Source organism: Bombyx mandarina, chromosome 17, assembly GCF_030267445.1.
Source record: "Bombyx mandarina strain Sakado chromosome 17, ASM3026744v2".
Taxonomy (NCBI): Eukaryota; Metazoa; Arthropoda; class Insecta; order Lepidoptera; family Bombycidae; genus Bombyx; species Bombyx mandarina.
In genome coordinates, this window is record NC_143223.1 from 9990262 (window position 1) to 10017641 (window position 27380).

The 27380-nt window shown below is 34.9% G+C and overlaps 2 protein-coding genes across 15 annotated transcripts in view; one reads left to right on the forward strand and one right to left on the reverse strand.

Annotated features, from left to right (window-relative positions):
• LOC114240597 (G protein-activated inward rectifier potassium channel 3) overlaps positions 1 to 20121 on the forward strand; it is a 31912-nt gene extending 11791 nt beyond the window's left edge. The window contains exons 1-4 of one of the 9 annotated variants that reach the window (XM_089734419.1): positions 967 to 1307; positions 10442 to 10720; positions 11006 to 12063; positions 18573 to 20121. In XM_089734419.1, coding sequence (XP_089590545.1) covers positions 10539 to 10720; positions 11006 to 12063; positions 18573 to 18838 — 1506 coding nt within the window. In that variant the 5' untranslated portion in view covers positions 967 to 1307; positions 10442 to 10538 and the 3' untranslated portion in view covers positions 18839 to 20121. Of the gene's footprint in view, positions 1 to 966; positions 1308 to 10441; positions 10721 to 11005; positions 12064 to 16635; positions 17466 to 18572 lie in introns of those variants that run through there. The other 8 variants (XM_089734418.1, XM_089734420.1, XM_089734416.1 and 5 more) reach the window with 8 other exon arrangements.
• A 1345-nt stretch (positions 20122 to 21466) lies between these two features.
• The window catches only part of LOC114240588 (inward rectifier potassium channel 2), a 63328-nt gene continuing 57414 nt past the window's right edge, over positions 21467 to 27380 (reverse strand). For 4 of the 6 annotated variants that reach the window (XM_028171174.2, XM_089734415.1, XM_028171173.2 and 1 more), the window contains 4 exons: positions 25542 to 25666; positions 23356 to 23461; positions 22600 to 22981; positions 21467 to 21934 (listed from right to left, as the gene is read on the reverse strand). In XM_028171174.2, coding sequence (XP_028026975.2) covers positions 21856 to 21934; positions 22600 to 22981; positions 23356 to 23461; positions 25542 to 25666 — 692 coding nt within the window. In that variant the 3' untranslated portion in view covers positions 21467 to 21855. Of the gene's footprint in view, positions 21954 to 22599; positions 22982 to 23355; positions 23462 to 25541; positions 25667 to 27380 lie in introns of all 6 variants that reach the window. The other 2 variants (XM_089734414.1, XM_089734413.1) reach the window with 1 other exon arrangement.

A 27380-nucleotide genomic window follows, 5' to 3' on the forward strand; every position in this document is an offset into this window, starting at 1 on the left:
ACAGTAGTCTATTCAGATTGTCGATGATTACGGTCTAAAGGACCCTGTCAGTTTACGGAGAGATTTCTGCTAAAGCTGTATTTTGTACGGAATGCTCTGTAGGTAGTTCTTTGTGGAATTTTTTATCTCGCTTAATTTACATCTGATTTCTACTACTAAAGCTCATCTCTACTGCTTATTGCTTTTATCCGAAGATATTTTTGCCATCAGCTAGACTTTCGACTATGGAACGAACTTTCCACCATGGTGCTTTTCCACGCTATAATAGAGTTATTTCAAAGGATAAGACTTACGGTCTCGATAGGTGTACTTTATGATCGCCTGTCTTCGTAAGTAATAAATGTAGCATGTAATTTTTTTTTTAATTTTTTTATTGCTAAAGTGGTTGGACGAACTCATGGCCCACCTGGTGTTAATTGGTTCCCGGAGCCCATAGATACCTACAACGTAAATTCCGCCACCTACCTTGAAATATGATTCTAAGGTCTCAGTTTTTACAGTACAACGGCGGCCCCACCCTTCAAACCGAAACGCATTACTGCTTCACGCAGAAATAGACTGGGTGGTACCTACTCGTGGGGACTCACAGCTTGCAGTACTATCCTACCGTCCTACCATCAGTAATTACGCAAATATCTCCATATTTCTGTTAGTGTTCATTCTTAATAAATATATGCTCGGCACCATTCGACCTTTTTCTTGTTTCTGCTACTGGTCCCAAATGTTACAAAAAGGCTCAGAATTAAATTCAATTTACTGAATCATGAATGCATTTTACGATACGTGTTTTGCGAAAGCAATTGAAAGTATAGATATGTGATTATGCTTTAATTTTAATATCCTGTTAAGGTAGGTTTGGGTGTCATAATTTCCGCAGCAATAAATCACCGAAGGATCCGCTTAAATGACAATCAGTCGCAATTTTATTATCAATATTTCCACAAAAAAAGATATTTTTATGTTTGCGCCACGGACAACAATCTTGAGGTGCCAACGTATCTAATCAGTTTGGAACAGATAAATTCTTGACTTATCAATAGTCACGTAAAGTGTGTATTCGCGCGTCAACCATTGTACTCGGGACGTTATTTGCCACACCTAAAAACCGCGTAAACGATCACCGTTAGTTACTGTTTCGAATAATTCAAAGGATATTTCAGTGAATTAAATTAATAATCGGAGGCGACACAAGACGACAGTGAGCGAAAATGCGTCGCAGACGTAAATAGTGATGTGATAAGTCCATTTTATCTTTGTTGACCACGTTTGCTCTACATTCATGTAAAATAAATCAGTGGAGTGACGAGGTATGTTCATTGTTCATAATAAATACATATATTAATTATGATAATCATAATAATATAGCTGTTTGTGACGATCACAACAACGTACTAATGAAATCGTCGTATGAAATTTCAACAATGGAACTTTCTAGATATTGTTATGCGAAAACTAAAATGCAGCTTAAAAAGACTGTCGTAGAGAAATAGACAGGCTTACATTTCAAATATTATGCGGATGCCTATAATATGCGTGGTGGTAGGACCTCTTGTGAGTTCGCACGGATAGGTATCACCGACCTACCTATTTCTGCCGTAAAGCAGTAATGCGTTTCGGTTTGAAGGCTGGGGCAGCCGTTGTAACTATATTTGAGACCTTAGAACTTACGTCTCAAGGTAGGTGGCGCATTTACGTTGTAGATGTTTATGGGCTCCAGTAACCACTTAACGCCAGGTGAGCTGTGAGCTCGGCCACCCACATAAGTAATAAAAAAAAAATGCGAGAGTATTGTATGTATAAATTAAGGTAGCTACGAAAGTTATTTTAATTAATATTTTTATTGCTCTAAGAGATCATGGTGTATCTGGTGGTTAGTGGTTATTGAAATTCGTAAACATTACAATGCGAACACCATCATCACCCGTTATGAGATCTCCGGTTAAAGTGAAGTGGAAAAAAAAAGATTTTTGCAAAATATCACTTTTAAATTGCGTGGCCATTGATTCAGAAAAATTGGAATAGAAGTGCTCACGATTTAGTCGTATCAGATAATAAATATTGGGTCATTGTCGGTTTGATGGCAAGCAACGGATTCGTTTGTCTTTTATATGACTTTTTTTTTATTGCTTAGATGGGTGGACGAGCTCACAGCCCACCTGGTGTTAAGTGGTTACTGGAGCCCATAAACATCTACAACGTAAATGCGCCACCTACCTTGAGATGTAAGTTCTAAGGTCTCAAATATAGTTACAACGGCTGCCCCAGCCTTCAAACCGAAACGCATTACTGCTTTACGGCAGAAATAGGTAGGTCGGTGGTACCTATCCGTGCGGACTCACAAGAGGTCCTACCACCACGCATATTACATCTACAACGTAAATGCGCCACCCACCTTGAGATATAAGCTCTAACTAAGGTCTCAAGTATAGTCACAACGGCTGCCCCACCCTTCAGACCGAAACGCATTACTGCTTCACGGCAGGAATAGGCAGGGTGGTAGTACCTACCCGCGCGGACTCACAAGAAGTCGCGATATCTCAACTCATTCAGAAATAATAGAAATGGCAAAGCAATGTTTTGAAATATTGCTACTTTTAAAAAAATCACGTTATTTCTTTTTACTATTGGCATCAATTCTAGCCCTGCCCATTTGATGATAAGGAGGAACTCCAGGGGCGTAGCCAAGCCGCTGCATGCGACTGAGAATTCTTTTTAAGCTTCCGTTTGAATAAAATCATGTCCTAGTGTTTAAGAAACGCCATGAACGGCTGTTCATGCCATAATAGGTTAGAACATGGAAAATATTTATCCCTTAAAACACACTAAATGAACGATGAGAATGAATGAACGATGATGAGAAGAGATGAGTAGATCTAGTGAGAACCTCAGTGGGTTAGATCGCCGAGAACGGTGACGAACATTTTCCAGCTCCGTCCCAGTGCAAAGTAGTGTGAAGTTTATAAGGCCATCATCAAATTCATCATCATCAAATATTTTCTCAAACCACTCCTCAAGGTGCCATCCCAACCTATTGAATTCAAATTACATCATTATTTTTACTCCAAATCTATTATTTCAATAGATAAATTATTTGTTACATTCAATACGAAACCTATTAGTCATAGGGTTATCGATAACATAATCGACTTTTGGAAATAGGATTTACTATTGATTATCGTCTATCGATATTTACGTGAAGAGAGTATTCACTGAATGCTTTTTTTAATGCATGATATGGAAAAATAAGCTTCCGATCCACTTGGTACTCAGTGGCTACCGGAGCCTATGAACAAAAGGCAGGTGTCATTGGTATTGTAATATAGGTAGGATGGGGGTACCCCTATTACATTTTCTGCCACCAGGACAATAAGAGGGCAATTGAGGTCGGGAGGCTGGGTGAATTTGAGAAATAAACATAATTGGTAAGTATAGTAATGGCAATTGCAAATGGGAGAGGTCGCACCACGTATCTCTCTTCTCCCTCTCCCCACATCTTATTTAAATTAAAATAATTGTTTGTATTTTAGTCCTTTATGCGTTCCTAAGCCATTCACCCGATTGCGACGAAACTCTGTACAGTCGTTATTGGTACTCTAGAGGAGATTCCTGACATTGTACAACGCCAAAGACCCATCAACGTACGATAGGTAATTTGTGAATAGTTTCATGGAACCAATGTTTTTCATGCAGTTCAACATTTTCATAGCGGAACATGAAATGGTTTCAATAGTCCTGAGAAAATGTTCGGATAGACGTGTCCTACACGTGACCTCAGATTTTTTTTTCTCTTAAATCTGCTAAATATACCGCACTATTTCAGCCGCGCTAAAGTTATCATTCAGAAAGAACTGAAACAATACAAATTCGCATCTAAGTATAAACGTTTATCTTCTAGGATATTATTTACATACTTTGTGTAATAAAAATTATTTAATCAGAAGATACAAGAATGCAAACCAGCTTCTTCGAGATCCTACTGCTTCTTTAATTTATTTAGCCGTCTTTAGTTATGACTCTTTTTTATTTCAATTAACTCTTTTTTATAAAAAAACGTTAACAGCTTTATCCAAATAGCAAATTTTAACAATATTAATAATTGATGAATCATTTGCGAATATTTACAACACTTAAAAGACGTTGCGTTGATAATGTAATTAATCCCAATTTAATAACTTATTTTTTCGATATAGATACAATATAATCGCGATTAATATATGAAAGGATACAATATATCGCGATTAACATATGAAAACCATTACCAAATTACGAACAAAGACATTTCATTATCAGCTGATAAACGCGTGGTCGCGAAAGGCCTTTACCCCGAATCTTTTCATCGTAAAAACGTCACGCCAAGGTCTCAAATAATAATGTAAACATTTCAGTATACCGGTTAATCTAGCAAATCCGTGAAAATCTGTAAACACAGATACGTGTCCGGGTAATCTTGATTAATGGCGTCTCGAAAACCTTTCCACGCACTCTATAGTAGATTGTTTTATAACGTCTATAGTTAATTTCATCAAAATAAAATAAAACAATAGTACTTAAATATGAATTAAAGAAAATTGGTCGGTGACTCACAATTATGGTGAGTTAAGATTTTATTATATCAGAAAAACATCCATCTTGTTTGTTTACAGTATCATGTTTAATTCTATGCTTTCAAAACTCCACCTAATCGAACCCTGATAATAAAAAAACGTTTTCGATTATTTCTAAAGGGCCTCTGATGCACGCCCGATAATTATGCGATTTTGTTGAGACAGGTTAGGCCTAGAGGAGGATAGCGATATGTAGCGAATAGGTAGGAAAAAAATAATGAAATGAAACCTATAGAACATTTTTTTTTTTTAAACTTAGGGCTTTATTTTTGAAGATCAAAAAATACTATGATGGAAAAGATGCAAGCGAATATTAGCACGTTAAGAATTTAAAATAGAGCATACCTTAAAACTTTTATGCCACAATATGAATTGTTAACAAAAAAAACTGGTTGATATTAAAATAATTCATTCCATTCTGTTTTTGTTAAATTTTGTATTAAAAAAAAACACTTTTATTTGGCTTATTGCGAGCCTTCTGTAAAGTGGCGTCCGTAAAAAGCTCTGTAAAGTGGCTTCCGTAAAAAGCCCATAGACATTTAGAACGTGAATGCCGCCAACCCATCTGGATACCAAGTTTCAATAACAATTGTTTAACAATTGTTCCATCCACCATTTAAAGTCCAAACAAACACGCAAGACGGTAATGATGTACTTTGTCGTTGACAAACATATGTGATTGCTATTTGCTTTAATTTTATGAATCCAATTGAAATGTATTTTCATCCAGATAGCGACATCTCAGGTTGAGTTAATTGTTTTATATTTATCTCAAATCCTTTTATTATTGTAGCTTCAAACTAGAACCATAAACTTTATGCTAGATACAAGCCGTTACCTTATTATATTATTCATTACATTTATTGGAACGAAGTTCCTTACGGCAGGCTTGGAGGAGATAGGGATTTTGTTGCGCGACCGAACTGAAAAAAATGTGATAGTGAAACCGTAAGAAAAAGTCCGTGGAATAAAACCGTTAAATGAGACGTGCGCAGGCGCGACAGTCGTATACACAAGCGAGTAGTGTATAATACCTTTCTCTTTCTCCTTCTTTCTTTTCGTTCTCTCATCCCTTCTCTCTCTATTATTGTAATTATTTCTATTTCTATGTAATTTTATGTTGTCAAACAAAAATAAAGAGACATATTTTGTTATTTTAATTGACAATTTGAATTACGATTTTTTTTTTTTTTTACGTAATTTATTATTTCCTAAAATACTGAATTTCCTAAATACTTTCCTGCACTTAAATAAAAACTAATCAGCAAAATTTGAGAGAAAAATCAAGAAAACCTACATAAAATTGAGCACGATTTTTTTTTTGCAAATTGTGTCTATTCTACATTAGCCGAAGGAACTTCGTTCCTACCTGGTGTCCCACGACACCACATCTTTTTTTTATTACTAATGTACACGACGTGCAAAAATAAATGATTTGACAGTGGTTACATTTAACTTCTTAAATCATTTCTTCGGTTTTTACGAATAGCAGACATTTAATACTACTTTTACGTAATCGTCCGTGACTACGAAAATCATAAATTATTCGTAAAGTAGCAAAAATTGCGCAGACACAAAAAAAATGCGAGACTAAACGGTAAAAGTGGTTTTAGTTATATTATCTTTTTGTTTAGTGTTCGGAAATGAATTAATACTCCCATTATCTTATTTCTTATGGGCGAATAAAAATAATCGAAATTAATTATTTTTATTTTTACGTTAGTATTATTGGTTAAATATCCGCAGTACCTATTGTAGTAGTATTCTCGTCCTATTTTTCATAGTTTCTAATCGCCTTAACGCATGATGCCCTAAACATGTCATTACAAATCCGTCCGATCCACTAACGGTGCTTTTAGGTACCACAAGCACCGATCACCGTCCTCGTCGATCCCGTCGCTTGCGACGAAGGGCTCGACGAGTAAATTAACCCATAGACACAGCCCCCTGAGTTTCTTGCCGGATCTTCTCAGTGGGTCTAGTTTCAGATTCGATGGTAGATTCTGCGAAGCACTGCTCTTGATAGGGCCAGTGTTAGCAACACTCCCGGTTTGAGCCCCGTGAGCTCACCTACTAGCTCGGTGAATCTATAATAACCCCTTGAGGTTACTAGAATAGCTGGGTATAAAAAAAACGGATATCGTAATATAGTTGGTTTTGTACCCCACTTTTTTGGAGCCGTCGTGGCTCAAGCGATAAGACGTCCGGTGCATTCGTGTTGAGCGATGCACCGGTGTTCGAATCTCAGGCGGGTACCAATTTTTCTAATAAAATACGTACTCAACAAATGTTCACGATTGACTTCCACGGTGAAGGAATAATAACATTGTGTAATAAAAATCAAACCCGCAAAATTATAATTTGCGTAATTACTGGTGGTAGGACCTATTGTGAGTCCGCGCGGATAGGTACCACCATCCTGCCTATTTCTGCCGTGAAGCAGTAATGCGTTTCAGTTTGAAGGGTGGGGCAGCCGTTGTAACTATAATGATACCCTTAGAACTTATATCTCAAGGTGGGTGGCGCATTTACGTTGTAGATGTCTATGGGCTTCAGTAACCACTTAACACCAGGTGGGCTGTGAGCTCGTCCAACCTACTAAGCAATAACAAAAAGGTTCAAGTTGAATATTGAATTGAAACATTGTTGTCTTGCCTAAATTGGAAAACATGAAAGGTATCATACCTCGAATATCAAAGAGTTCTTTCATGAGTTCTTCATGAGTTCTGTCTCATGCGAGGTTTGGACGTTGGTTGTTGAGCGACAGGAGGTTTTAGTCAGTTCGACTCTGACATGCTCCGCCCTCTATCCCCAGTGGAGGGCGGAAGTCCGGCGATTTCCTCCTGACAAAAAAAAAAAAATCCTTGACATACCTCGGGTTACGATGCTGACTACGAACCTCCAGTATTGGAGTGGTGCTAGAGGAAGACGATAGGAATATTGTATTTTGATTAACTTAGATCAGTTGGCGAGCCTACCGTCCACCTATAAAATCTCTCTCACTCACCGATGGGTAAATTTTACCTACCCGCGCGGACTCATAAGAGGCCCTTCCACCAGTAATTACGCAAATTATAATTTTGCGGGTTTGATTTTTATTATACGATGTTATTCCTTCACCGTGGAAGTAAATCGTGAACATTTGTTGAGTACGTATTTTATTAGAAAAATTGCCTCCGGGTAGGTATTGATGAATTGTAGTCACAGCTTATAGGTAAACTAGAGAATGTCACAAAACATGTCAGACAGTGCTTATTCTGGGATCACGATCAAAAGTGTCGCGCTATTTACAATTCATTAATGAATCGTGATCAAAATTATTGACTCGGAGGCGTGGTGTGAATCGAACCAGATGAGAATCATTAAGTCACGCCAATATTATGTTATTGTGCTCAACCTGTCGTTTAGTGAATAAATGGATGTGTTGATATCCCAAATTGTAAACAGTAATGTATTTGCGAATATGTCAGGTAATTTTTTTATATTTAGAGAGTATAGGGTTGCCATCATCGGTTTTTGACAAACTCATTGAAATAGCGGCATAATTAAACAATGTCATTAATATTGACATTGACACAGATACAGACAAAGATAAAATGCACAAATCTCAAAAGACAAAAATGAAATGAAACACTATTGGATTACAAACCCTTTACTTAATAATAAATAAAAAGTTTTACCATCATTGAGTTTGCAGAAAAAATCAAAAACATATAATAAAAAATAAAATAAAATCATATCTCGTTAAATTCATAATTTGAATAGTGAAAGTCTAAAACTTAAAAAATCTAAAACAGACTATTTGACTAAATTAAAGTATGAAAATCCCATTGAAAAAATAAAATACAGCTTCCTGGGATTTTCCTTAATTAAAATCAACCTAGAAACAAAATTAAATTCTCGATATTTTCGCCCTAGTAACTTTTTATCCTTGATCGTCCTTCAGAGTGCGATCGAGAGCAACAAATTAGTAAAGGCAAAATATTCATATTAGCAAATCAATTTGCGCGCTGTCAAATTAGCCATTTTAATGAAAATTTTAGGGGCGTGTCTCCGTATATAGATTGCTTATTTCCTATTATAATTTTTAAATATTAGATTTATTTAACTTTTTTTCTTCTTTTATGGAATTTCTTGATACGTAAAAAAAGTATAACGAATAAGGAATAACACGTTTTAGTCGTGCTTAAGTCTGTATGTTGTGAATTGAAATACTTATTATAATACACAAACACCTTCAAAATCCTTTAAAGACCTGGATACTATCTAATAAGGCCATTTCTAAGGTAAAACACTAATACGACAAGGGTTTTCATAAGAAAGCAAGGAAAATTAAACTATCCATATAATTAAAAAAGGCTCTGAGAGAACAGTTGATTACAGCACCTGAATTGTACACGGGACTTCTCATTAGAAAGCATAATGAAAAATGCATCTGAGGCAATACTTCAAAAGCTATTTCTTGCTAACAGAAAAATCCTTTGGTTTAAAGCATACAAAAGAGTTTTACAGTGAAATTAATTTAGACGAAGTCACTTGTTCAGACAATCTATCAGGTGCCTAATAGGCATTTTGGTATTTTTCCAAAATTATCTTGGCCGTTCTCCCAACGGTAGGAATATCTATTTGCTCGTAATTTCTAACATATTTGCCAATGTTGTAAGGAGATAATGAAAGAAGGAAATGAAAAAATAAACGTTAAAAATGGAGGTAGAGTCTATGCTCTAGGGTTGAAGTGTCCAGCCAATCAATATCTGTCCAACTCTCCAAACACAAACATAAGAATACACAGGTACTTTATTTGCAGTAGGTGAAAAATGAAAATATTTAATGAACGTTTGGAACAATAAGAAATTATTTTCCGGTAGTGTCAATCAAATTACTGTTCGTATCATGCGACACGTCGCCATGGCCTCGTAGAAAACTCTTTTTCAACCAATGCCAAGATAAAATTTCAATTACAGTACACGATTTAGGCTAAATATAATATAATATAAATATTATTTCGTAAATAACGAGTATGAGTGTCCGTACAAGTAGCGGTAGGCAGCGGCTTGGCTCTGCCCCTGGCATTGCTGAAGTCCATGGGCGACGGTAACCACTCACCATCAGGTGGGCCGTATGCTCGTCTGCCTACAAGGGCAATTAAAAAAAATGTCATAGCCGACTACTCCTGACGCTAGGCGTTTCTATTTTGGCAAAATTGAAATTATTCATGTTTCCAAATTCCAAATCTTCGCAAATCGAGTGTAAAATAAATATTTCCCTACAATTTATTGGCTAGCGACCGTCATCTTCTTAGTACTGTCTTAGTTGCCGTTGTAAAATATTTACAAACAATAAAAATTAATGACGCTTCACAATAATTGTCAGAAACAATTCGGAACAGTTTTAGGTAAATCAATAATGTTATGATACACGTGCAGAATTAATAAGTAACAAAAAAATGATTTTTGGAACTTCACCACGTGAGCACTGTTACCCGTCGTAGTGAAAATAGCCACTACATTGTATGTTTTTGTGATTTTTATTTTTTACAAAGCTATCTATGACAAATACGAGATATTTAGACTAACAAAACTACATATAATATTAAACAAAGTTCGCATAAACTTTTGATAACCGAATAAAGTATCGTGAAATACATCATATGTTTAAAAAAAATAATTGATTGTTAATCTACACCCTGTAGTTAGCGTAGCGTCTACGTAGACACTAACTAAAATTTATTTTGCGTAGCCGATAATTTCCGATACAGAGTCTCGCGGTACAATTATAAAACATTTAGCGCTTCGTTGTATGAGAATGTCTGTCAGTCGTGACCGAAATATTATCAGGCGCGATGCTTCAGGAGGCTTGAGATCATCGAGGGATGGTGGCGCAGACAGTACGCGATTGAGACGCGCGCACGACGCCTGCGCACCAGACTCCGCCATGCACGCCGATCCCGAGTCGCCCTGTTGTCGTGAGGAGACACAGCTGCTCCCCGACGAGTGGCTCAAAGTCAAGACGGTACCCACCAACGGGAACCTATCGCCCGGAGTCTACTATCCAACAGGCAGCAAGAGGTTCGTCGACGCCACCAAGCAACTGCCGTCACCGACCGAAACCATACCGTACTGTTTCGCTTTTGTCCGTTTATTGGCGTTTCGACTCATTCTGTTTTTATGTTGCATTAATTTTTATGTTAATTTTAGAATATTATTATGCACGATTAGCGTAAGAAAGCCTATAGAAGTCAGTGTATATAAACGATATTAACATTAACGAAGGTCGTCGACGTCACACCGACAGTGCAAGCGTGAACTAGACATTCACACATGTTAAAATACAATATGATCACAGGTATTAAGTAACATTACTGGATAAATAAATAAACAAATTATAATATTTATTTACAGGAGCCGATCGCACCGGCATGGCGTCACTAGAAGGACTAGACGGAGAGCGATTCTCAAAAACGGAGAGTGCAATATTCTCAAGTCCCGAATCTCTCAGCGGCGGTTGAGATTCCTGCAAGACATGTTTACGACTTTAGTTGACGCACAATGGCGGTGGACCCTCCTTGTTTTCACACTATCGTTTATACTGTCGTGGTTGGGCTTTGCGTTGATCTGGTGGCTGATAGCATTCACGCACGGCGACCTGGAACCGGACCACCTACCGCCATTACAGGATTCTGCGAATTGGAAGCCGTGCGTTTTTAATATAAACGATTTCACGTCGTGTTTCTTGTTCAGTATCGAAACGCAGCACACCATTGGTTACGGTGCCCGTACTACAACAGAAGAGTGTCCGGAGGCCATTTTCATAATGTGCCTCCAAAGTATCGTCGGTGTGATGATTCAGGCGTTCATGGTCGGTATCGTGTTCGCAAAGATGACAAGACCTAAGCATAGGACGCAGACGTTACTGTTCTCGAAGTATGCAGTTGTGTGTCAAAGAGATGGCGAGTTAAGTTTAATGTTCCGAGTGGGCGACTTGAGGAAATCGCACATAATAGGGGCGAGCGTGAGAGCGCAGTTGATTCGATCGAGGACGACTAAGGAAGGAGAGGTATTGTCGCATTATCAAACCGAATTAGAACTCAACGCAGATGGATGTGACAGCAATCTTTTTTTCATCTGGCCTATTACAATGGTACACAGAATAAATCGCGACAGCCCCTTCTACGGAGTGTCAGCGGCGGACGTACTACAAGAAAGATTCGAAATAGTAGTTATATTGGAAGGAACAATCGAATCGACGGGTCAAACCACACAGGCGCGCTCCAGTTACACAACCAGTGAAATTATGTGGGGACATAGGTTTGTTCCGCTTGTGACGTACAACCGTGAACGACAAGGATATCAAGTGGATTATTCTAAATTTGACGAGACGACCCAGGTGGACACTCCGCTCTGTTCAGCCAAAGAGCTAGACGAATTTTACGGCAGCCAGGCTGATCGTAGATCTATCGGTGAGTTCCTTTTCAAAGTAAAATCTCGTGTCGGTGGTTGGATCGGTGTGGAAAATGTTAATAACTGCTTGTGATGTGTCCTTTACTGCTTCACTTCTCATTACCGTTCACAAGACGCACTAATAAGAATGTTTTGATAACCTATTTTAAAATTTAAAACCCCAGTATCTTTTATTAATCGTGAAGAATTATGGTATAGAAATGTGAATTTATTTTTTCTTTAAATTAATAAGAAATCGCAGACCATTATTTATTGCTATAATTTTTATTTATCATTCAATTTTCATAAATTATCAAATTTCATAATGTTAATTATTATAATTTAAATCTTTTATAATTAGTAATTTCTTGTACTCGTTTTGTACGTACAGCCATTACAAATTTTATAATTTAACATGTTTCCTGTATAGAGACTCGCACAGAGAGAAACGCTTATTGTCTTGCAAGATAATGTCCGCTGTGATAATGTTACCAAAGGATTTATTGCATTTGATCTCATTGTACTACGTAAATCATATTTTGACCTACTTCCGTTGTAAGTCAAAGCCCTTTGCAAACGTTGATACTATTTTATGATATCTTTATAATTTAATGACATCAAATAAGAATTAAACATCATGGACAGTCCTGAATTCTTGATAAAGACGTCTTTTTAAGTTTGTTTTCTACATTGAGTTATGGATCTTTATTTTGCTCATTTTTACCGCGGGGTGATAACACATTCCAATTAAAATAAAGACTTTATCAATCAAAATTAAATGTTGGCGTGTTCGCGTTGTGATATTCAATAGTAGGCGCGTATCACATAAAAATCATGTTTATTAAATGTACACTTGGAATATAAAATACAAAGGTATAATAAAACGTGTGACAACGTGCTTGCAACAAAACTACTATAGACTGCTACTAAAGAATCTTACTATAGTTTCATTTATACAAAAAGTAATTTAAGGAGAATGGTGCGAGGTGGTTTATCTATTGCTAATATTTGTGAACCTAGCTAGTTTTGAGTAGTTACCGAAGCCACCACTCACCTTGAGACATAAGTTCTAAGGCTCCGTTTTTATAGTAAAACGGCTGCTCAGCCCTTCAAACCGAAACGCATTACTGCTTCACGTCCGAAATAGGCATAGGGGTGGTACCTACCCCTGCGGACTCACTAGTGCACACGGATCCTCCCAATCCATTAACGGTGTTTTTAGGTACCACAAGCACCGGTCACCGTCCTTGTCGAACCAGTCGCTTGCGACGAAGGGCTCGATAAGTGAATTAACCCATAAACACAGCCCACTGAGTATCTCTCCCGATCTTCTCAGTGGGTCGCGTTTCCGATCCGGTGGTAGATTCTGCGAAGCACTGCTCTTGCTAGGGCCAGTGTTAGAAACACTCCCCGTTTGAGCCCAGTGAGCTCACCTACACGTCAAGGAGAAGCTGAAATAGCCTCTCAAGGCTATCAGCATAGGTAAGGAAAAAATAATTGCTCTCATACTAATAGTATGGGCGGCAGTTACATACCGCCCACATTGCGTACATTAAAAAAACTAACTTGTCTCCAGTAATTGTATGTAAAACGAAGCGTCACATATATTTATTATATTTATTATGTTATTATTCATAACTCGCAAGTGTACTCGTGATCTTGTCAACCATGTCACATACTGTGTACACTGCAAACAAATATTCTTTCCTTAGTCTGCGCATCAAATAACGTGACTAAAGCATTTTTAAAACTATAACGAATTTATTAATGTAAAAATAAAAGCCTTTGCCTTCTCGTTTCGAAAATATAATAGCTGTCATTGACATTTTTCAGGCTTTGTGTTTTTTTTTTGATAGGTAATTGCACTCTTTAAAAGTCGAATCCTTGGAAATCAAAACTTATAAGCATTACAAACATATTCGACCAGTCTTGTTCATTACAGAAGCAGTAAACTAGCTTTGTTTTATATTATCGCGAAATTGTAGTATCAATGAAAAGTTTGGAGTACCTACTTCATATTCATATACCACATAAGTGGAATCACGATTAATGAATCAAGCAGCGCTTATCTTATATTCATGTTTTAATATGGATAAATCATTATTTTTTTTATTTCCAAATTACTTAACAATAACCTCCTTTTGTTTATGGTAAAATGAATCGATTATAAATAAATGCATGATTTTGGTGCAAGACTTAGTAAAATGCCAAGCTTAAGTTTTAAATTCAAATTGAGAACTCAGAGGTCTGTTTGTAATGTAAGCTAACCGGAGAATTTATGATTTCCTTGTAAACTAAAGCAAAGGATTTGTTTGATGGTTTTTGGATGGATGACAAACTCTTCATTTTTGACAGCTACATATCGATCACGAGCTCTCGTTTGAATTGGTGTAATTTAAGCGGGAAAATGCTGCCGCAAAATCTACAGTGTGGCAATTACATAAATGACACCACCGCTCGGACGTGTAACAATAATTACATGTACACACTCAAATACAAAGCTATTTATCTTCGAACATGTTAATTTGCATTCGTACCTATTAACTTATTAATTATCACATTGCCAGATCTTTTATTGTTGCAAAACGAACAACTTAAATATTACGTTATAAACCAGTTACATAGGCACCCATAAGATTTTTTCCAATGGGTTTATGGTTCACACTTAAGAGTCCTTTTTCCAACGTAATACTTATCTATTCACTTGGTTGTTGTAAAGTGCAGTTTTTGGTTGAAATTAAAAAAAAAACATAACATTTTATTTTAGAAGTGATATATTGCTTTCATTTTTATTAAATAAGTACACTAAAATAATTTCGTTTTGTCCAGTACGGTTTGGACAATTTAGATTCTCACAATATTTTACCTTGTAACGGCATAGTGTAATAGTCACTTCCTACTTCTCCCCTTAAAATAATTCGAGTCGTTTCTTATTTACCGATTATCGAATCTCAGCAGGATGCGCCATTTTGCCAATTGGTTTCCCCTTTTTCAAAACAGGATACATTTATTTTGATGTAATATCAGAACAATGGCATAAATAGTTTCTTTCTCCACTCTCTAGTCACAAACAGAAATATAATTTCAGTAAAACCGATAAATGAAAATTCCTCATCTAATCCTACAATATAGCTTTCATTTTGACTAAAATTAGTTAGGCTTTTACGCATATTAGGTATCAGTATTCGCTCAGATCAACGTAATCTTTTATCATATTTCAATACACACCTATGTGTGCACCATTTATCATTTGTTTACTGTTGATTGATACAAGTGAGATTACCTGTCTTATCAAGTTATAGTCCTAATTGACCTTAAAATAAACGTTTACTGAGAATTTAGTAAACCCAAGTGTACCAATTGAGACTAAGTGGCTTTGTTAAGAAGTTTCTCGGTTTATTGTTTGTGCAAACAAAGGTATTTTGCAGGGAATATGAAATTACTGTTCCTTCGTTTTAATAAGCCCCCAAAATAAAATGTGTGCGTTTGATATAAGATAATAACAGCAATATCTTGACTTTGTAGTTCATCGGTTTTATTGATTTTGTCCCATGGAAATTTTTAATGAATTTAACTAGTAAATTAAAGCTGGGATATAGGAATTTTATTCAAGAAGTAATCCGTTTTCCCACCAAAAACAAGACTGTAGATATATTATATACCTAAGTTAACAGTGTAGTTATACGTCCCAAAAATGCAATTCTTAACAAATCAAGGTAAGAAATATATTTCTATCTTTTTCCATACCAAATGTCACAGCGCGCTCGAAATTATTTCAGTTACGGAGAAGTACTGTAGCATTTTTTTTTGCATTTGTTCCCTATTAGTTTTCACTTGTCTCTATTATGCCCAAAAGATTCACTGAACACTAATTTACTAATGATCTGAATTATGATGAATTTTATTTAATACTAGCGGCCCGCCCCGGCTTCGCTTGGGAAGTAAGTAGCGCACGCGATGTAAAGAATATTAGGTAATTTTTTTAACACATTGGGTTATATTATTAGAGTTTCAGTGAGGATCCCTAAATATTATTAGAGTTTCAGTGAGGATCCCTAATTTTTTTTAAATATATTAAATATAGCCTATGTCACCCGGGGATAGCGTAACTTCCCAACAGTGAAAGAATTTTTTAAATCGGTTCAGTAGTTTCGGAGCCTATTCAATACAAACAAACAAACAAATCTTTCCTCTTTATAATATTAGTATAGATTTTTCACGCACTGTAAATAACTATAAGCACTATATTTATAATTTATTTTGTTAAATGTATTTTATTTTAATGCAATTATATTTTAATAAAAAGTCTCATAAAAGATACAGAATATTCTTGTGGTCTATTCACATTCAGTATCATCATTGAGAAAAATGATCAAATATGAAATATTTGAAAGTATTAATTACAATTATTATTGAAAGGTAATGAAACGCATATTAGGATACATAATTTGATTTATATAAATCCCGTTAATCATTAATTTAGAGATGTTCGATATTATTTCAGATATTTATTTCTTTTTATCCTAAGCCAGGTTTTGATGAGCGTTTGTATATAAATAGAAACTGTATGTTATGTTTGTGATGTCATACAGAAAGCGCGGAACATCCACAGCAGCAGTTAATTCTGAAGATGCCGGATAGAGCTCCCACCACCGAACCTAAGGCCGAAAATAAAGACGGCGACTTCACTGTTACGTTGTAAATTCAATTGTAAAGCCTGTTTCACGGCAGCGTAATTCTGACCAACGAAATGTGTTTAAATTCTCTTGATTGTCAATATTATTAAAGCAACCCTACCCTATTCAGTTGTGAAACACGCTCGTATATTATAATTAGCTATTTTTACTGAATCTGAATTGGAATCTGAATGTTCTTCATAAATAAAAAATCTCATAATAAGAAAAAGAAATTTTAAGCAGTGCTCCCTAGTCAGTTCTTGGCAATATCTGAATCTCATATTTTTGAAATCTAAATTGTTCGTTACCATTATATTAAATAGGTTGTGTAATTAAGTAGATTTTAATAGTCACATAACATTCCATAATTTATTATTGATAATCTGTTACGCATGGGCAGAGTTAATTTATTAATGTATATAAGAATTGAAAATAAATATGTAATGTATATATAATATATAGGACGTTAAAAATATTTACTTTAAAGATTCGAAAGTTTTTTTGTTGTATTTTTAGCAACAGGCTTCAAACAGCAATATTAAGAAATAAATTCCCAAATTTATTTGTAAAATCATAAATTATATTGATAATGTTATTAATAAACAAATAAAGAATGAATATCCCATATATCGTATGTGTCATACTAGATAAGTTCATTTAAATGAAGCAGCCATGATATATAATTCGAAACGCGTATAATTTTTGTCAATGTTAATGTGAAGTCAATAATTATGTGTTTATGTTGATTGTTGTTTGATTTTAATCACCTCGAAACCCCATTATCGAATTGAAACACCGAAAGGTGCAAATTAATTAAAAAGGTAACACTGCTCAAACGCAATAAGATTGCTACCGATGCAATTAAATCGAAGCATTGAGAATAATTATTAAAATAGAAAGAATAATTAAAATTAACCAACTTGCAGCTTCCTATGAAAATAGACGCGAAGATTTGGTCGATAATACCCAAGCTGTATGAGCCTAGTTTATTAGTATCATTGTAATCATGAATTCCATTTGTGTTTTGCATTTGTATGTCGTGAACATATTATGTAGTTATATTCCTGCTGTACCGCTTTTGGGTGTGTTCGTGAATGTCTATGTCGTGTTGGTGAACTGGTTAGTATTGTTTGTTTACATACATACACATATATATCTATATAGTTTCATTAAAAGTTTGATGGAAATTAAGATCGTTAATTTCGCCAAATTTCAATAAGCATTAGAAGTAGTAATGCGTTTCGGTTTGAAGGGTGGGACAGCCGTTGTAACTATACGTTGTAATCTTAGAACTTATATCACAAGGTGGGTGGCGCATTTACGTTGTAGATGTCTGTGGGCTCCGGTAACCACTTAACACCTGGTGGGCTGTGAGCTTGTCCACCCCTGTAATCAATATAAAAAAATGCGTTTTTAGTAGAAAGTAATTCCAACATGGTTAATTTGGTCCTGTCAATCCTTTATTGTCTACTTTTACAGATTTATTTTATTTAACTGATTAATTTTCTATGAAAATACGTACGCACGTATTCACAAAGGCTTCCACTATACAATGAAGACTTCGATTTCATATTTGAAGATAGATGACCCAGTATTCATTTGGGCCTACAGGTTCCGGTATGGGCCGTGAGCTCTTTCACTCAAACATGCAATAAGCCTCAAACAAAACTATTACCGGAGACTATGAATAATTAATTTTCCACATTCTATATCTAATAACATAATATCTAAATAGAGATAATAATATAATAGTTAATATCGAAATTTTGCTAAAATGTTAAAACACTTATGCATAGTAAGTACTTAATTATGAATCTCAATATTATTTTGAGACTATACTTTTCCTTTTCTAGGTTTTCAATCACCAGTACCTGGTGATTTCATATACCGCACTTCTCTAAACTCTGGAGGTGTACCTGCCTCTCCTATCCTCAACATAGCGGACAGACTTGTCGCCGACGCTATCCGGAGAGCCAGCCTCACCAACAGACCGTCCACAGTGAAATATCCACCGGATTACTTCAATGGCCCCGAAGACCAATCGTCTTCTTCAAGTGAAGAGGAAATAGATAAGAAAAAGAAGAAAGGAAACAAGAAAAACGGAGATAAACTTGTTTAGTTAAGCGTAATATCGTTTCGTCTACTCTTAATCCGTAAGGTATAATATGTAGTTTATAAATTGTACATTCGCAGTAACTTAATTTTTATTACGCTTTTATTGGCTTCAGACGTATGTAAGTATGTTAGTATGTAACGGAATCTTTGAACATGATTTTGACCCCCTTCAAATCGTCGAATTAGCTCGTAATTTGGTTGATTGTTAGGGACCGATGACAATACAATATTTAAAAAAAAAAGTGAAAAAAATATTGAAAAAATTGAAATTCAACTAAAAAATGTAAAATAAATAATAGTTTCAAAAAACTAAAAAATACACTTTTATAGAAAAAATCCCACTAAAAATAGAAATAAATCTTAATAAATTTGAATTGAAAATAGTGCATGGTATCAGTAGTTATAAATGTTTTATGAACAGATATGAGTAGAAGGGCTATGTTGATAATATCCTGAAAAGCAACCCACGCTTTTTTTACAATAAAATATTATTTTCTTACACTATTTTTAATTCAAATTTATTAAGATTTATTTAAATAATAATTTGCGATAGGAAATAGTACCTTTTAATTTACTTCAGATTGATTGTATTAGCGTGTCCGTAAGAGCGTCATATCATTTTCATAAGAAAGTGAAGCGTTTGTTAAAAATCCTTGTATTCTCTATGTAGGTATGCTTGTTAGTAGAAAAATGTATCTCAAATAAAAAAATTAAAATAAAACCAGATTACTTCGGCTGTGTAATAGTTTGTTACGGATATAATTTTTCATAAACAATAACATAATAACCATGTAACGATCCATTATGTCGGTCATTGTGGCGAACCTTCAGGGAGTCCTGTGTCCAGCAGTGAATATTTGTGGGCTGGTGATGATAGTCAATTAAATGTCAAAACCGCGTTAATTTTGATAAATTGAAAGCTATGTAGCTACTCGTTTTGTATGTTCTAAAGATACCTTAAGTTTATGAGTGCTTCTATGGTTAATTTAAGGAAAGAATTGAATCTACAAAACTGACTATCCACGCCATCTGTTGTTAAGTAGAAGTAACTATCAAATAAAACTCAAAAACTTAGTGAGTAACTAATTATCCTTACCTTACCCAATACTTTTTAAGTTCAATAAATAGGGTTTAAGTAAATGCAGGAATAATACGAGAATTTCGTATTAAGCTTTAAAGTTTGCATATTCGTTCTTATACTCTATATCTGTAAGACAATGTCTATATATATGTATATTGTTTTTATTATGTATAAAATAAAGAGAAATAAAAGTCTTATTGTTAAAATACTTTTTATTTACTCTGATATAGATATATTTATTTATATCAACACCAGAAAAAGCATTGGGCATATATATTTTTTCAGCGCCTGCGCCGACATTGGCCCCCGATATTAAGTCCACCGATTATCAAACTTTCGGTTACTGCTGCATTTTCTTTAATTATTTTACTTTGATTACAGTAACTCGTGTGATTGGGAATAAATGGATTATAAATGACAAATAAAATTTGGCGCTGTTTTATTTTATTTAAAGTACATTTTTCTTTGCGGATAAGTGGAAAGAAACTTTTTAAGACTTCACAAGCATTATCAACACTTACATTTGAACATTTAATTTTGAATTTTACTAGGTAGATGTTGTGTTACGATAAATAAGTAAAATACATATGAAATATTAAAAATACTATGATACATTGTCCAACATTACGTTCTTGTTTTCTTTTTCAACCACAATACGCTATATACCTAGAAAAAATCACAATAATATTTAAAAACGTCCTGCCCTGTATTTACGTGAAACGTTTCTTGAATAGTCTAATAGTATGTATGACATATAAAATTGCTAAAATATTAGATACTATGATTGTACGTATACCGCTTCATACAATAGCCATGTAAATTATTTTAAATTCAAGCAATAGCGCTCCTTTATAGGGATATAAAATTTTATTTGGATTTAATCCAATTTTAAGCGCTTCATTTTTTTATTATACAATAAAAGTCACACTTTATTTTGATATAAAAAATATGAATAAAAACAAATTTTGTTAGGTTTAAAAAGTATATAGAATTATATCGTTTGAAGTAATGAAAAATTTCGGCGTGGTGTTTATTTTTATCAAACCAGATTCGATATTTGATATCATACGAATATAAATGTATCCATATTTGTGTTTTACTATGTGAATCGATAATATAATAAATAAAATAATAATAAAAATATTAATAATAAACAGTTACTACCTACAGTTTCGTGTACTAAATGTAGCATTTTAAAAACATTCTTACAATGTTATGAATATAAATTTTAAATTCGTTTTTATTGGCACCGATTTAAAACACAAACCTAAATAGTTAGATTCCAATTTATAATCAAGGTTATTTTTTATTAAATACGTCATCAATACATCAATAAAACCTATAAAATTTTGGATAAAATTACAAGCAATAAATAGTTTTTTTTTTCTAACCAGTCGAGTTTTGAGGACTTTGGTAACATAGGACTTTTGAAACTTTGAGTTTCACGATTGCGAATCAAATTTAATTTAAATCATCTAAAACTAATTCAGTTGTACTATAACTCACTGACTCCTATGTTTAATACTTTTAATAAAAGATATTTTACGCTTATTTTTATTTTTTTTGTAATTCCTACCACTCTTGTTGTGGTTTCTTCAACGACACTAGAAATAGTTCGAAGAATAAATTAGTGGTAAAATTTTACTAAATCAATTAATTATATACCTCTTAACGTTCATAAAATTCAGACTTATGAAAGGAAATTAATTATACTAATACATATGTTGTTCTCTCTGTTAAAACTAGATGCCGCTTAAAAAAATCTACAATCGAAATAAAGTATTTAAGCGACATCTTTTTTTAATGTAAAATGAGTACATCAATGGAATTCATATATAAATTGTATTTAAATTTGTTAAGACCCCACAGCAATTTGAGAACCTAACGTGGGACTTCTTGTGTCTTGTCGCTTTGAAGTTGGAAAGTGGAAGTGGGGGGCGTCAGGCGGGCTCCGCCTCCGGTGACGTTACAAGGATGGGAATCACTGGAGTTTTCCCTATGAAGTTTTCACTCGGGGATCTGCAATAATAAGAAATTCCTAAAATAAATAAGCATGATTGGATAATTTAAATTATAATGCGTACATCCTTGTTTGTTATTTTTCGTGGGTCTTCGAGCGAGCTCTACTGACAGAGACGATCACGAAGCTTCCAGAAAACTTAGCGATTCAATCGATATAGACAAGTGTTTAATTGTGGTATCTCAGTTATTTATCTTTTAAGTACATTATTGATTGTTCACACATCATTAAACTATATGACTGTGATAGTTTTAATTCGTTATAAAATTAATTTCAGTGTTTTTTGTTTTAATTATTGGCAAAGAATGTTCAGACGAAGTCACATGTATTTGATACTAAATGGTCTTTAATGTCCGCAGCCAATGTAAATGCTGCTAGCCTCTTGGCATAAGGTTGAAGCCTCAGTTGTATTGTAAAGATTCTGACCTACACGTAGTCAATTCTGACCTTCGAATTAGAGTCCGAGATTGCTTCGCAGGAGAAATAGGTAGGGTGTTGGTGACGATGTGGAATTACAACGTACCTTACCAACAATTGGGTAAAAACTGGGCAGTTAATACAGCATTATATTATTAATATAAAATATAATATTAATCTTTCTCTCCTTTTTTCTTTCGTCTCCTTTTTGTTTTAATTCTAATTCACGATTACAATAATAACTTACTTGTTTAGAGTATGATCGTCGGGTACATGTTCATGACCACTAATCGGATGGCATATCCCATTCGGTATTAGCCCATGAACCCTCTTCATGCTGGCATGACTATGACTTCTGTGCATATGATGATTGTCCTTTCCTTCGGCTCTATTCTCTATAGTGTTCTTGTGCAGTAAATCTTGTCCGTTTTCAACGGCCAAGTGGTTATGATGACTTGGGTTTTTGTTTTTCTCGTTAACGTGCTGTACAAAGTTTGTTTGCGCCATCAGTCTGTTCTCGCGGGCCCTCGATTCCGGAATCTTAATCTCGATGTGCTCATCCAAAGACATCGAATCGATGGAGCTCAGCTCTAGCGTGTCGTTTGAGAATGTTTTCGGTAGCATGCGATCTAAAAAGTGATGTGAGTTTATTAGATATCTATGGATATTGAAGATAGCCACAAATAATCGAGTTTTCGTTTTCTTATACAACAAAAAAGATATGGAACTTTTTAAATTGTTTTTTTTTGCTTTTTATAAAAAACGATTTTTTGTCACTATGTTTAATTGAGGTTCCCGTTGAGCTAGTTTTGATTATACATTTATTTTAACTGTTTGTAAACTAAAAACCGCGTACTGGAGGTTAACGCGGGAAGCGAAAACTAAGGAAATTTACAACTCAATGAAATTTAATTTTACGTATGAAGACTTCTATATTCCATATTACATTTGTATGAACGAAATATTGAATGAAATATTACATTTGTATTTGTATATCACTCACCTAGTTTCTGTGAAGTTGAAACAGAGGCGCGCAGTTCGTCTAGTTGTTTTGCTGAACACAAAGGCGTGTCCACCTCGTATGTGTTGTTAAACCGCGTGTAATCAACCTGAAATATAATAAATAACACTTATTAATTCATTTATGGCATTGTATATGAGTTGTATTTGTATTCATATTCGACTGTAATCTAACGTGTTATAGTTGATTTCTTTAGATTTTACTATGTATTATAAGTTTAGCTGTTACTTGGAACAATGATACTAGGCTGTAGATAAGCTAAAGATGAGCGTTGAAAGCTTCAATACGTCTCTGGACTAAACTAGTTTTAAGCGAACACACTTAACATGGAACATGTTGTACAATTTTTAGAGTGGGATGGCTGTTTCACCATTGAGACTTCTGTCTCGAGTTAGGTAGCTTGGTTCACGTTGTGTTGTCTGTGCGCTTCACTAACCACTCATCTCTGCCTAGGGTTGTGAAATCGTTACGTACAGTGTTGCAATAAACAAAACAATAATTGTAATTAGTTCCAAATAAAAATTAATTTTAAGTCATGCTAATTTGATTTCAATGTCAGCTACCTAATAAATAAAAATTCGATTGTCGATTACGATTTTTTTTTATTGCTTAGATGGGTGGACGAGCTCACAGACCATCTGGTGTGGTTACTGGAGCCCATAGACATCTACAACGTAAATGCCCACCTTGAGTTATTTCTAAGGTCTCAGTATGGTTACAACGGCTGCCCCACCCTTCAAACTGAAACGCATTACTGCTTCACGGCAGAAATAGGCAGGCATCGATACAATAAAGCTTTAGACGACAAATAGATCTGTCTATACCGGGCGAATTAATGGCAAAGTTAAACGAGCTATTCTAATTATTAAATTGCTACGCGCCTAAAACGAGAGGCAAGATGCACATTTAACAATTACGCAGATAGCCGCGCCAATAAAGAAACGAATCTAAAATGGCGGCGGCGATTATGCGTTCTCACTCTAAACTATTGCTGTCTTTAGTCGCACACGGCGCGTACTGCATGCAAAAAAAATATCAGTTACGACTTTGTTCTCAGACGCGCTCTGTTTTCTCTAAAATTCTATTGTTATTTGTTGAATTTGTTCGTTATTTCGTGGTTATTTTGTTATTTATTTTACACCTCCCCTTCTGCCAGGGCATCAAAGTAAAGTGAAGTACATTTGTTTTTTTTATATTTTTTACAATAAACAACTTTTTCTTTCTATCTTTCTTTTTATTTGTTGACCCTACCATCTGTCAGTGCAGGTACATAGACGCCATTTTCGATTCGTTTCTTTATTGGCGCGGCTTTATACAAATATAAAAGGTGCCCTATGAACTGTCACGTGATTGTCTTTGTGCAAGCGCCAAGTCGCAGTCATACCGAAACGCCGACGGGCGTCACACGCTATCCGGAAGTCATGGTTGATATATGCTGCATAGTTCTTGCAGTGAAAACTTCGAACTAATTAATTGGTTTGCGGCGACGCGACGGTGTTAGGACCATAGTGGATTCGAAGCGACACGAAAATGAGACAGACACATATATCTATGGCATTTAGGTTGCGCGAGAATGATATAGAATTATAATTTGCGTAATTACTGGTGGTAGGACCTCTTGTGAGTCCGCGCGGGTAGGTACCACCACCCTGCCTATTTTTGCCGTGAAACAATGCGTTTCGGTTTGAAGAGTGGAGCAGCCGTTGTATCTATACTGAGACCTTAGAACTTATATCTCAAGGTGGATGGCACATTTACGTTGTAGACGTATATGGGCTCCAGTAACCACGTAACATCAGGTGGGCTGTGAGCTCGTTCACCCATCTAAGCAATAAAAAAAAGACTTCCTGAACTCGTGTTTTTTTTTAAATATAATCTATTTACATAATGTCCACATTATATACACATAATGCACACATTACGTAGTAAATACGTATGTATATGCTACATAACTCAATATCTGCAGCTTATGAACTGTCTCGTCTACTTCTATAGGCTGAACATCAAGGAGGTCACGAGTTCGTCTTTTTTATTGCCCTTGTAGGCAGATGAACATATGGTCCACCTAATGGTGAGCGGTTACTATCGCCCATGGAAATCAACAATGCCAGGGGCAGAGATAAGCCGCTGCCTACCGCTTAAGCTAGAAGCAAAACTAAAGAACTCACCTCATATTCACCGGTGTCCTTTCTGAACTTGACCATGGTCTCGAAACGATGTCCCCAGAGAATTTCTGATGGTAAGAAACTGCTGCGAGCTTGAGTTGTCATTCCCGTTGACTCTATGACACCCTCTGAAATTAATAACAAGCGAATGCTCATTAAAAGTGAGCAATATTGCGATATAAATATATAAATATTTTGTCGTTGTATATTAGGAAACGTAGAATGGTATTCCCAAAGGTTTGACAAAAAAAAGAAAATCAGTATAAAAGATGGCGAGATTCTAAATAAAATATGACTAGTACTGACAAACAAACAAGCTCATCAAACCTTGCAAATTTTAGAGTAAAATTGACTTCCACGCTGGAGGTATTCAGAAAATTACGCTAAATTTATAATGTTGACTGCTTTTAGCGACAGCTTTATTCGGCCGTTGATACAACTTAGGTTTTGGAGCATGTCGAATTTTTTTTAACGTAAAATGGGGATTCCATTTCCCATCCACGCTAACACAGAATAATAGTACGATTATTAATAAAGTCGGTTTCAACAATCAACTTTGAATACGGGTCGCGCTTCATACTTATTGGCTGCGAGCCCGTTATTGTATCTAAAATCAACATTTTCACTAAAACAATAAGCGATGAGCAAAGTGTGTTTCCAACGTTCTGTTGACATTGTCCATGGACTTTATAAAGCTTTATTCCATTTACAATAAAATACCTTAGAATTCCACCGATAACAGTTAAATAAACATTTATATCAATGATGTCACGTACAAAAGGTTCGTTATAATCAAAGAAATTTATTGAATTATTTTCCGTGTGGGGTCATTTATTTATACGTGAATAATGACGAACATCAATTCAGTTTTATTGACACGATAATATAAAGTAACGCGAAGGTTTATTACCTATAAATCAAATTGCACATTGCAACCGGCAATTACATATTCAACTTTAGCTGAATAACAAGTTTCTCGACACATTTACGCTCCTGTCTGCTAGCCTAAAATTACCTATAAACGACTTTCATTCTTGTCATTATTTCCCGAAACAAATAATGACGTCACACAGAATTAATTTAGTTAATTTATCTCACGGCTAGTTAGTGTTTGTTTATTTTAAGTAAATAAAAAAACTAGTAAAATCGGATTTGTATTCGTTTCCAACAACGCTAATAAAAAGAATGGTCACGTGTTGTTTTGTTGTTGTGTAGCCAAAGTTCAGGGCAATGAAGCTCTGATGCAACGTCACCGAATTTGATAGTAGGACTTCGTGACGCATTATCTATCTTATACCTTTAAACGAGCAATTCTTGTATATATATATATAATCTGAATCTCGGAAACTGCTCCAACGATTTTCATAAAATGTAGTATAAAGGGAATTTCGGGGGCGATAAATCGATCTAGCTACGATTTCTTTTCAGAAAATGTTGTTTTATTCGTGTTTTCAATCACCAACTCTTCCCGACATCTATTCGCGAATAATAATACTATTTTTCTTAATTGAGGGCAACTAACCGCTTTAATGACACAACAAGATGGCGTTATCAAAAAAAAACCTCATCATCATCTATTTGAATTAAATTAGGATTGAAATTAACCATACCAATTTACTTACAGAAGGTTTTCTTTACTGTGATGGGACGAATGATAATTGATAATTATAACCTCAATTAAACGGTAACGTTGACTTTAGTTTCTTGTAAATTTGCATCAAAAATATATTCAATTGTTAGTTTTAATAGCCTTACTATGGACCAAAGCTTAGTTTAAAAAATTAAAAGATAAAGCAAGACGAGGCACGCTATGCGGTTTGCATTTAGTTAAAAAGTCAACGT